Source organism: Lontra canadensis, unplaced genomic scaffold (genome assembly GCF_010015895.1).
Source record: "Lontra canadensis isolate GAN:19392208 unplaced genomic scaffold, GSC_riverotter_1.0 scaffold35, whole genome shotgun sequence".
NCBI lineage: Eukaryota > Metazoa > Chordata > Mammalia > Carnivora > Mustelidae > Lontra > Lontra canadensis.
The window spans coordinates 10,897,266-10,910,131 of NW_022631029.1; the positions used below are offsets into that span (position 1 = coordinate 10,897,266).

General features: G+C 37.9%; 1 protein-coding gene across 6 annotated transcripts in view; it reads right to left on the reverse strand.

The window, feature by feature from the left end:
• SFMBT1 (Scm like with four mbt domains 1) overlaps nt 1–12,866 on the reverse strand; it is a 115,435-nt gene that overhangs the window by 39,725 nt on the left and 62,844 nt on the right. For 5 of the 6 annotated variants that reach the window (XM_032868295.1, XM_032868294.1, XM_032868298.1 and 2 more), the window contains 2 exons: nt 10,132–10,286; nt 2,825–2,919 (listed from right to left, as the gene is read on the reverse strand). In XM_032868295.1, the coding sequence (XP_032724186.1) occupies nt 2,825–2,919; nt 10,132–10,159 (123 nt within the window). In that variant the 5' untranslated portion in view covers nt 10,160–10,286. Of the gene's footprint in view, nt 1–2,824; nt 2,920–10,131; nt 10,287–11,127; nt 11,147–12,866 lie in introns of those variants that run through there. The other variant, XM_032868297.1, reaches the window with a different exon arrangement.

Here is a 12,866-nt window from a genome sequence, read left to right on the forward strand (position 1 = left end):
TGTATACAAAGATTAAATACATACATGTATTGTGAAATGAGAGCCACGTTTCTCACTGTGGGAGAAAGAAGTAAAAACAAGGAAAGAGCAGACCAGCACGATCCTGGTGGCGCTGAGCTGGAATCAGGAGTGTCTGAATGAGGTCACAATGACAGACAGAGAATAGTACAGATGTGCATGTATGTGGGTGCTAATACATTTCCTAGCTCTGTGAATTGACAGGGACTCTAAGTAATGATACTCATCAGCAATAAGCAAACTTAGTGTACAAATTCTTCATTTATAAATGCCATCCTCCAATGAAAAAGAACATGGGCTCCATGGAGAAATGAGTGATTCTACTTCCGGAGCAGAAAAAACACATGAAGTGCCTAGAATATCTTGTGATGCCAGAAAGTAAGGAAATGCTCCAAAAATGATGGGGGCATTTAGAAAGGACATGGGAGCCAACCAGAAAGATCTCCCAATGTTCATATTAGGGACAATCTGAGCAATAAAATCGAAAAATTAATGGGTTATAATCCATAGATTTAAACAATACCCATGAGCCCATACTGTAAAAAATAATTAACAATAAAGGGATAGATTCTTAGAGTAATAAAAGACCAATTAATAAATACAAAGAAAAATGACAGAAACAGAAAACAGGAGCTCCTGGGTGGCTCAGTCAGTTCAACGTCTGCCTTCAGCTAAGGTCATGATCCGAGGGTCCTGGGATGGAGACCTGCATTGGGCTCTTGTCTCAGCGGAAGTCTGCTTCACCGTCTCCCTCTGCTCCCTCCCCTCACCCCCACTTGTGCTCACACTCTAATGCTCTCTCTCTCTCTCTCAAATAAATAAAATCTTAAAGAAAAAAAGAATCAGATTGTCAATGTCTACCTAAATTTTTTTGGTATTTGACATGGGTTGCAGTGTATCTACAGATCTCTTTGGGGAGAACTGCCAGCTTTATAATAGTAAATCTACCATTACATAAACAACGTATATTCCTTCATTTTATGGCTTGAAGTTACTTTACAAATTTTTGTTACATTTATTCCTGGCCATTTAATGTTTTTATGCTATTGTAAATCACATCTTTCAGTTTCCATTTTTCTTTGTCCCCGGTATACAGAAATATAATAGATATATAATGGATATATATATATATATATATGCCTGTGTGTGTGTATGTGTGTGTGTGTATATATATATATACACACATACATACATAGATATACATATATGAGAGAGGGGAAGGGAGGAAGCAGAGGGAGAGGGAGAGAATCTTAAGCAGGCTCCACACCAGTGAGGAGTTCAACAGGGGACTTGATCTCACAACCCTGAGACCATGATCTGAGCTGAAATCAAGAGTCAGACACTCAACAAACTGAGCCACCCAGGTGCCCCTAGAAACATAATAGGTTTTCTATGCTACCTTGTTTCTAACAATCTTGCTAAAGTTGGTCATTAATTTTATATCTGTAAATAATGATATTTTTTCCTTTCTTCCTAATTCTTACACGTTTTAATGTTTTTCTTATTGTACTAGTCAGAACCTCTAACACAATATCAAACAGAAGTCATATTAGACAACACCTTCATCTTGTTCCATATTTAAAAGAAGGTATGCATCATATTACTATTAATAAAGTTTGCTATAGATTTTTTATAGATATCCTTCAACAAATTAAAGATATTCCCATCTATAGTTTGCTAAGAATTTTCTTGTATCAGGAGTGCATGTGGAATTTTATCAAATATTTTTCTCTATATAGTGAGTTGATAATGTGATTTTTCTCCTTTATTCTGCTTATGTGGTCAATTATGCTCTTCAAATATATTTTCCTCACTTTCTTGTCTCCTGAGATTCCAATTACACAAGCATTAAGCTTTTCTTATACTGTCTACAGCACTGGATGCTCTGGTCTGGACTTTTTCCACCTTTCCTCTCTTTGTATTTCAAGTCTGGGCAATTTATATTGACTTATCTTCAAGTATACTGATTCCTCATTTGTGAGGTCTACAAGTCTGCAATAAGCCTGTCACAGGCATTCAACATCTCTTATTACCATGTTTTTCATTTCTTAGATTCCCACTTGACGCTAATAGTGTCCATCTCTATTGAAAGTCCTTTTCTATTCACACATGTTGCCTATCTATTCTACTACAGCCTTTAACCTATTACTCATAGTTATTTAAAACTGTCTGATAGGGGTGCCTGGGTGGGTCATTGGGTTGAGCCTCTGCCTTCAGCCTGGGTCATGATCCCAGGGTCCTGGGATCGAGCCCCGAATTGGGCTCTCCACTCGGCAGGGAGCCTGCTCCTCACCCCCACCCTCTGCCTGCCTCTCTGCCTACTTGTGATCTCTGTCAAATAAATAAAATCTTAAAAAAAAAAAAGTGCAAGAAAATAAACCATTTTCTTCAATTACAGAGGTTCTTCAATTACAAATAAAATATTAATTTTTGACAAAAATAAAGCAATATTCTTGACTAGTCAAAAAGACAAGTCCTGCACTGAGTGGCAGAAAATACACAAAACTGAGAAAGATTTTAGAATATGTCCAGGGAGGCCTAGCTGGCTCAGTCAGTAGAGCATGTGACTCTTGATCTCCGGTTTGTAAATTCAAGCCCCAAATTTGAGTGTAGAGATTACTTAAAAACAACATATTAAAAGAAATAAAAAATGTCCAGTTTTCTTAATGAAGGGGGCAGGAGAAGGAAAAAGCACTCAAATCCTTTCAAGTGCTCCAATGTAAAATAACTCTAAACTCTCTAATAATGGTACCATGGGACAAAGGAATGGGATACAGTCAGTAAAACAAATACAGTCACTGCTTACATGTTTAAACGATCCATAGGGAACTGCAGTGGACCCGGTCTCTTCTAGATAATCTTCCCAGCTTAATTCCACTTCTTCCATACCAGATCCAGCATCTGGAATTAAAATCAAAACAAAAGGAAACAGATGAGCCCCAATTAAAGAAAACTCAAGGTATAAAAACATAAACTTAGTAACCCTAACTTACACAATTTACTTCACAAGTTAATTGATTTCACACACGAAATATTCACGTGCTCTTTTTAAATGGCGGGCTCCCATACTGCATTGATTATCGATGAATCTCAACAGCACGGAAGTGTGACATGTTGTCTCCTGCTGGAATCCATCAGGAACTCATTCAAATGCATTATATAAAGCTGGTGAGAGTGTAACGATTACAGTCACTCTGGACTACCATTTAATATCTAATGCCAACTACTTGACATACCTAATAGGCATTTCAAACTTGAATTTTCAACCTGATTCTTCCTTAGTACTCTCCAATTGAGTCAAAGACACCACCAATCTGTATTTTGGCTCAACCCAAAAATGTCGAGTTATGCTTGCTTTCCAACTTTTCTTTCACATCTTACATCAAAACCATCAGAGAATTCTATAGGTATCACCTTTAAAATATATCCTAAAGCTAACCACTTCCCATCATTTCTATTGCTCTCTTTCTCTAGCCCAAGACCTAACCACTATATATTTCACCTTTTAATCCCAATTATAATAAAATCTGAACTCTTTGGGAGAGTGCAAAGGCCCAACATGGTCTGACCTCTGGCTACCTTTCTTGCCACTTCATCCCCAACCAGCCTCTTTGCTCCCTGCACTCAAGTGACCCTGGGATTCTTACTATTCTCTAATCATGTTCTTTCCTCAAAGTCTCCTCTGCGTTTATTTCCTCAGCTCAAAGACTGATTCCCCAGTGTCATTCCTGGCTTCATTTCATTCAAGCCTCCCCTCGAACATCCTTTCTCCAGAAAGGCCTTCCATCAGTACTTATGCAGAAAACTAATGCAGAAAACCCAGACTCTAGTTTCATTATCTTAAAGGCATTCATTTCTACTTGACAGTGCACCATACATCTTTTTATCCTCCCCATTAGAAAATAAACTCTGTCAAGACAGGACTTTGTGTTGGTTACTCCTATATCTCTGTCACAGCAGACTCAATAAATTTTTTGTTGAGTAGGCAAAGATTCAAATATTCCAGAATCCAATAATCCCAATTTACATAAATTCTCTAAGAGCAGGGTTTTGTTTCCTGATGTATCCCTATTGCCCAAAACAACGCCTGCCACTGGAGTTCACAATGAACGGGGGCTGAATGAGTGCACCCTAGGGGAGCCTGAGCTTCAGACAAACACAAGGAGGCAAGTACAAGGATGCTCACCACAGCACTGTGTATAACAGCACCAGACAAAAGCAATCAGTAGGAGAAAAGACAGATTATGGCAGTTCTACAGCAGAGTAGTACTGTATAGCAGATGAAATGAATGAACTAGTTTTGACATAGATAAATCTCAAATAAAACCCCACATCGAATAAAAACAGCAGGTGCAGAATGAAAAGCACAAGATACAGTTTAGACTTCAAAGGAAACTTCGCAGTATCTCTTTATAAATGCATGCATATTAATAAGAGTATAAAAAACAAAGGTGGGAAGACTATTCATCGACTTCAACAGTGCTACCTTTGGTGATGAGAGGAGAAAACAGGATTAGAAGGGAAGTACAAAAGAGGCTGAAATTTTTCTTTCAAAAAGAAAAGGGGGGGGGACAACACATGAAAACATGTTTAACATTATAAGGTAAATGCAAATCAAAACCACAATGAGACACACCTCATACCCCCTAGAATGACCAAAGCAAAAAACAAGTGTTGACAAGGATGTGAAAAACTGGAATCTTTGTGCACTGCTGGTCTGGGAATGGAAGATGGTGCAGCCACTGTAGAAAACTATATGGTGGTTTCTCAAACAATTAAAAGTACAATCACCCTAGCAATTCCACTTCTGGGTACCTACCCCAAAGAATTGAAAGCAGGGACTCAGATGTTTGTACACAAAAGTTCGTAGCAGTAAGAGTCATAGAAGCCAAAAGGTAGAAGCTACCTAATTATCCATAAATAGATAAACAGATAAATAAAAGGTGGTACATACATACAATGGAACATTACTCAGCCTTAAAAAGGAAGGAAATCTTGGCACACATGACAACACAGATGAACATGGACATGATGCTAAGTAAGCCACTTGCAAAAGGACAGATCCTCTATAATTCCACTTCCATGCAAGAGCTACAGCAGCCACATCCAGAGAAACAGAAAAGAGAATGGTGGCTCCCAAGGCCTGAGAAAGGGAGATGGGGAGTTACTGTTGTGTAACAGGTACAGAGCTTCAGTCTGGGAGGATGAAAAAGTGTGGAGAGCCCCGTAGTGATGGTTGTACAACAATGTGAATGTACTTCATGCTCTGAACTGTACACCTCAAAATGGTTAAAATGGCAGACTTTGTGTTAAGGATATTTTACAGGATGAAAAAAATGGGAACAAATATTGGACAATGATAACATTAATTCTTCACAGTAGGTAACACCAGTGTTTGTTATATTGCTTTCCATTCATTTTTATCCATGTGTGTTTGTTATATTATTTTCCATTTGTTTTTAATTGTTTTGAAATTTTTCACCAGAAATGTAACAAGCCAACAAAGACTAAATTGGGAGCATCCTGGAAGTATGGGTTAGTAGAAAGTCAATTTTCATTACCAAACCATAATAAGGCTGAACACTCATGGTCCTTAGCTAGGAGGAACCTTCTCCCTCAAACAGCATGCTTACTTACAAATAAAAAATCAACAGCAACATTATAAATAATGAATTATAGAACTAAACCCTCATAAATTAAAAACTACTAATAAGCCAAGAAGAAACAAACTAATAATCTGGTAGAAAAATGACCAAAATATATGAAAAGAGAATTTATCAAAAAGAAATGCAAGTCATCCTTAAACATATGGAAACATGTGGAAATTTACTCATTTTAAAAGAAATGTAAATTAGAGGGGCACCTGGGTGACTCAGTCCTTAAGTGTCTGCCTTCCCTTGGGCTCAGGTGGTGATCCCAGGGTCCTGGGATCAAACACCTCCCCACCAACCACCGCCCCGCTCAGCGGGAAGCCTGCTTCTCTCTCTCCCACTCCCCCTGCTTATATTCCCTCTCTCTCTGTCTCTCTGTTAAATAAATAAAGTCTTAAAAAAAAAAAAGAAAAAAGAAAAGAAATGTAAATTGGAACAGCACTAAGGTATCAGATTGGAAATAAAATCCCAAAGTTTGACAACATACTCTATGGTAAGGCTGTGCTTAAGCAGGTAAAGCACAATGACACAAACCTGGTGAAAGAGAACTTGGCAATATCTAGCAAAATACATATGTATTTACCTTTTGATCCAGCAATCCCACTTCTAGGACTCTATCCCAAAGATATGCTGGCAAAAATACAAAAAGACATATGTACAAAGCTATTCATTGCAGCACTATTTGTAATACCAAGATTGGAAACAACCCAAATGTCCATCTGTAAGGAAGTGGCTGAATAAAATACGGTATATATATCCATATAGCTGTAAAATGGGAGAAAGATTACTACATACTCCTGTGGGACAATCTCTAGTAACTAAGAAATATGAATATGAATATATGTTATGTATATACTCACACATATACATGTTTATAATTTTTTTAAAGATTTTATTTATTTATTTGACAGGCAGAGATCACAAGTAGGCAGAGAGGCAGGCAGAGAGAGGAAGGGAAGCAGGCTCCCTGCTGTGCAGAGAGCCCGACGCGGGGCTCGATCCCAGGACCCTGGGATCATGACCTGAGCCGAAGGCAGCGGCTTAACCCACTGAGCCACCCAGGCGCCCCATGTTTATAATTTTTAAATGAACAACAGAAGAGTCAAATAATAAAAACCAATGGTATATATAGGGAAAAATAAAAAGGGTGAACAGTACCAGATTGAAAATGGAGATGGTGTTACATAATTTTAACTTTATCACTATGTAGATACTTTATAAAATTTTAGAGACATATTTAAATCAAAAGAAAAAAATTCCAACTAAAAATGAACTGAAACAAAAATACCTAATTGTTGGTGAAATAACCACAAGGAAAACAGGATTACTTTATGTCATATTAAAATACAATATCTCGGGGCACCTGGGTGGCTCAGTGGGTTAAAGCCTCCGCCTTCGGCTCGGGTCACGATCCCGGGGTCCTGGGATCGAGTCCCGCATTGGGCTCTCTGCTCAGGGAGTCTGCTTCCTCCTCTCTCTGCCTGATTCTCTGCCTACTTGTAATCTCTGTCTGTCAAATAAATAAATAAATAAATAAATCTTTAAAAAAAAAAATACAATGTCTGACTGCAAACCCCAGTGCAATATATTTTAAGGCAAAAACCATAAAGAAATTTTAAATCTCACACTGTTATCTGTTATACTCGAAATGTTGGTATTATTGAAAAAATTATAGAAATATTACAGGGTAAATAAGTGATGATGTTAACATCATTATGAAACAACACAATTCCAAAAAAAAAAAAAAGAGAGAGAGACACAAGCATAAAATCAAAGAAGTAAAAGCCCTGCAACTTTAAATTAAAACTGTGACTATAAAATGAAGCCATCTGACTCTTTTCTCTTCAAAAGACGTGTAGTTTCTAGCTATGTCTATGGATAAGGCCTTATAAGAAATGACAACCTAGTATCAATGAGCACCCCAGCACCCAGACTATGGTCTCTAAATATTATATCCACTGTCCAAAAATAAAAAACACAGTTTCCCTGAGAAATGGTAGATTGTTAAGTCTGGGGCAAAAATGTGCAAGAGCTACCTGGGACTCTTACTACACTAGAAAGCAAGGACTGAACTATCAAAGACACATGACATCACACCAAAAGAACACAGGAACCAATCTGAAAGATCACTCACTGCTCTAGAATGGGGCAGTCTGATCATCAAACGAAGGATGACACCAATGGAATCAAACTCATCACATATGTGCGTATGTGTGTACGTGTGTGTTTGTGCACACACATGCATGCACTTTATATCCATGCATTAACAATAACATTTAAAACAAAACACTGATCAATTTCCTAAATGGCAGAGTAAGTACTTCAGTGAAGCCAGTCTCCCAGAAAAGTAGCAAATCACTGGCTAAAAATGATGAAAATCAACTATTTCTAAGTTGCAAAATTAGCTGATGGCACACAACAAACTGAAAGGTTAACTACTCAAGACAAGCTTCTAGGCCTGGTTAGAGGAGCCGGGTTGTGGCTTAAGTTGGGGCTATTCCCATTCCTCATCCCTCTTCAGCTCAAAATAGAAATTTTGTTATTGAGAATACAATAACCACAAGGAAACTCCATAGTAAGCCCCTTAGCAGAATAAGAAGGACAGAGGGAAGAATGACTAAAATTAAAGAGAAAGAAAAGAAAAAAATGAAAAGAGTATGGAATAGCAATATAAGATCTAACCCTAGTGCCAGCAGAATCCCAGAAAAAGAGAATGAGGACAGGGCTGAAAAAGTATTTGAAGAACTAACAGGTGAAATTTTTCCAATTTTGGCAAAAACCGTAATTTCAAGAAACTAAGAAAACTCCAAACAAGATAAACCCAAGGAAATATGTGCAAAGATACACCAAAAGTCAAACTTCTGAAAACTAAAGACAAAGAAAAAAATCTTAACAGCAGCAAGAGAAACTACACCTCTCTTAGGGTGACTGGAGGAAAGGGGGTTCCAATGACAGCAGATTTCTCATCCGAAACCACGGAGGCCAGAAAGCACAGGACTTCTCAAGAGACGAGAGAAAAGAATTTTCTATCCAGAATTCCATTTCCAGCAAAAATATCCTTCAATAATAAATAGGGAAATTAAGGCACTGTCATAGGAAGGTAAAATATTTTATCACTAGCAGATCAACCCTAAAAAAAAAATGGCTAAAAAAAAATTCCATAAATAGAAATGGAATGACAGAAGGAATCTTAGAAAATCAGGAAGGAACAAGGGACAATTTGAAGAGTACAAATATTGGAAAATAGAATACATTTTCCTCCTCCTTTTGACTTTATGTTCGACAGTTGAGGCAAAATTTTAACAGTGTCTGATGTGGTTCTCAAAGTCTGTAGAGGTAAAGTTTCCACACCTGGCTCAAATTAATAAAATGATGACACCAGCAAAGTATGCTAAGTTAGGTATAGATTGTGTTATACCTAGGGCAACCACTAAACAGCCATAGAAAAAGATACATTCAACAACACTATATACAAATCAAAATGAATTGAAAACCAAATGCCAGAGGGGATGTAAAGAAACCAGATCTCTAATCCATTGCTGGTAAGAATGTACAGCCACTCTGGAAAGCAATTGGGCTGTTTCATTACTAAACATATGATCCAGCAATTGTGCTCCTGGGCATTTACCCCAGAAAAATGAAATCTTAATGTACATGATTGCTCACAGCAGCTCTATTTGTAATTGCTAAAAACCGGAAGCAACGAAAATGTACTAGAGTAGATGAATAGTTAATCAAACTGTAGTACACCCATGGAATATTACTGAGCAATAAAAGGGAACTACTGATAACATGCATGAATTTGGATAGCTCTCAAGGGCATTATCTTGAGTGAAAAAAGTAAATCTCAAAAAGCCACATACTATGTAATCCTATTTATATAACATTCTTGAAATGACACAGAGATGGAGAGGAGAGTAACAAGGTGCCTGGTGCAAGAGAAAGCTGGGGGAAAGCAGGGAGTGGATGACGGGTGTAGTAGAGAAGAACTCTTTGTGGTAATGGAACAGTTCTGTATCTTGACTGAGGTCATGGTTAGGGGAAGCTACATGTGATAAAATGACAGAGAACCACATATACTTTGTACATAGGTCAATTTCCTGGCTTTTATATTGTACTACACTTACAGGAGATGTAACGAATGGTAGAAATGGGTGAGGGGTACACAAAGACCAGTTAGTTCCCTCTTTGCAACTTCTCATGAATCTGTAATTATTTCAAAAATCATTCAAAATAACTATCAAAATTAAATTTTTTTAAGATATCTGCTCAAAAAAGTTACTTGCCTTTTCAGCAAACATTATGAGTACCCCCTAGTGCCAGGTTCTCTGCTAGGGACAGAGAAAGAACTCACATCTTCAAAGAGCTTCCCGTTCAGTGGCAGAAAGACTAGTCGGACAACACAGGTAAGTAAGAGAATCCTGCACTATGAAAAATGCATTCTCTTCAGCAAAACCAATACCTGCATCCAGCTGCTGCTCCCCGTTCATTTCCACAGAACATGGGCTGTCTCCTCCCCACGCAAAGGACAGGCCTTATGGTTCCGCTCTGATCTGAAGATTACTCGTAGGTCTCAAGCATCTGCTCAGTGGGCATCCAAGGGTCCAAATGAAAGTGCTGGAAAGTCAAAAAGAACACACAAAGCCTGAAACCCAAGTGTAGTTTACTCATTCATAAGACCTGGCACTCTAGTGAGTGGGGAGGGCGCATGAAACAGACACACACTGGCAGAACAGAGGGGATGAGAGAAAAAATGGGTATCTTTCCTAATTTTGGAGACTGTGTATGTAAATGTGAGAGTGTGTGTGTGTCTGTCTGTATATGCAAAGACAGCACTATCAAGATCTTGATATCTAAAAATCACAACACACTAACACGTATATGAATCACTCTCTAACCCTTAGCACCATGACTCCTACCCACAAAAACTCTAATTCCTAATGAATTCCTGAAGGAAAATAGCTTTCAATGCTCTGTCTTATCCAATGAATAAGATTAAGGATATATTATTTTATCTAGTTTTTCATTCCATTTATCTAGGCTATTATGCAGAACCAAAAAGTACAACTACATTAGTCTACAGTTACAGTTATAAAGGGAACCTCTCCAAAATAAGCTTGGAACCCATTTATTTTTATTTTTTAGAAGATTTTATTTATTTGACAGAGAGGAAAACACAAGTAGGCAGAGGGAGAGGGAGAAGCAAGCTCTCCACTGAGCAGGCAGTCCGAAGCAGGGCTCAGTCCCAGGACCCTGGAATCATGACCTAAGCCAAAGGCAGCCGCTTAACCAACTGAGCCACCCAGGCAACCCAGAACCCATTTACTTTTTAAAACAGCTTTATTATAATCACATACCATAATTTCCCACTTTAAAAAGCATGTGATTCCACAGGTTTGAGTAAATTTACGGAGCTGTGTAACTACCACTATATCCAGTTTTATAATATTTCCATTACCTTGAAAAAAAATACTTCATTCCTACTTGCAGTTCCTCCCCATCCTGTCAAGGACTTGCCCTTCCCAGGGCTCCACAGCAAGGAAGTAAGAGAACCAGTTTTCAAACCAAGCAAAGTGTCTATATCCCATGTCCTCAAGCAAGTATTTTACTGACTCTCAATGGGAAGCTACTGAGGGTTTTTTTAAGCATAGAAAGGAAATTATCAAATCTGTGTTTTAAAAAAGATCACTCTGGACCCAAATAGAGAAAGCATAAGGGAAAGACAGCAAAGAAAACAGGCAAACATAAAACTTCTACATGCCAAAAGACACCATAAATAAAACTCAAAGGTAAGAGAGTGTATCTCAGAAGTTCTCATCATAAGAAAACAGATTTTTTTTTTTAAACTACGTATGGTAGTGGATATTAACTAGACTTATTTTGGTGATCATTTTGCAAGGTATACAAATATTGAATTGTTTTGTTGTACACCTGAAACTAACAGAATATTATTTGTCAATTATACTTTACTAAAAATAAACAAGACAAAGGAGATTGGTGAAAATATTAGCAACATATAATGGGTTCATTTCCATATACAGGCTCCTATAATTCAACAACAAAAAAGAAAAAATGGGCAAAATAGGTAACTGATCCACATTTAAAAAAATCAGAGTTAAAGCTTATAAAAATGTGTTCAATCTCATTAGGAAGAGGAAAGTAATTTTTAATTATATATGACTTTTTCACCTTTCAGACTGGTAAAATTTTTTTATTTTATTTATTTTTTTAAAGGTTTTATTTAGGGGCGCCTGGGTGGCTCAGTGGGTTAAGCCTCTGCCTTCGGCTCGGGTCATGATCTCAGGGTCTTGGGATCGAGTCCCGAATCGGGCTCTCTGCTCAGCAGGGAGCCTGCTTCCTCCTCTCTCTCTCTGCCTGCCTCTCTGCCTGCTTGTGATCTCTGTCTGTCAAATCAATAAATAAAATCTTTAAAAAAAAATAAAAATAAAAATAAAGGTTTTATTTCTGTATTTGACAGACAGAGATCACAAGCAGGCAGAGAGGCAGGCAGAGAGAGAGAGGGAAGCAGGCTCCCTGCCAAGCAGAGAGCCCAATGTGGGGCTCAATCCCAGGACCCTGAGACCATGACCTGAGCCGAAGGCTTAACCCACTGAGCCACCCAGGTGCGCCGCAGACTGGTAAAATTTTTTTAAACTAAAGTCCAGTGTTGGCAAGGAAGGGGGACAAATGGGAGAACTTCGGAGTACAGACTGGTACTACCTTTCTGGAGAAGAATTTAATGAAAATTTTAACTTACAAAGATTTAAAAGACACAAATTCTTTGAGCAGTAATTCTGGTAGTGAGAATCTTTCATACAAAACACATGTGTGGGCGGCTTCCTAACAGTGATGTTTGCGGCAGTATTATCGTTAATGGTGAGAAACCAGAGACAACCCATACATCTACCAAATGGGAATGGAATGGCCACATACATTATGATACACCGATACTAGGAAATACTCCACAATCGTTAGAAAAATTTAGGTAGATCCATAAAAGCACATGGGAATATTGTCTATACTGCTGAGTGGAAAAAGCAAATGAAGGACATTATTTGTATTAACTTTTTAAAATCCCATGTCTACTCTTTATTTGACTACATATGTGACTTTTTGTAAAACATTTTATTTATTTATTTGAAAAAGAAAGCGGGGGGTGGGGCAGAGGGAGAGAGAGAGGGATAAGTAGACCCCACG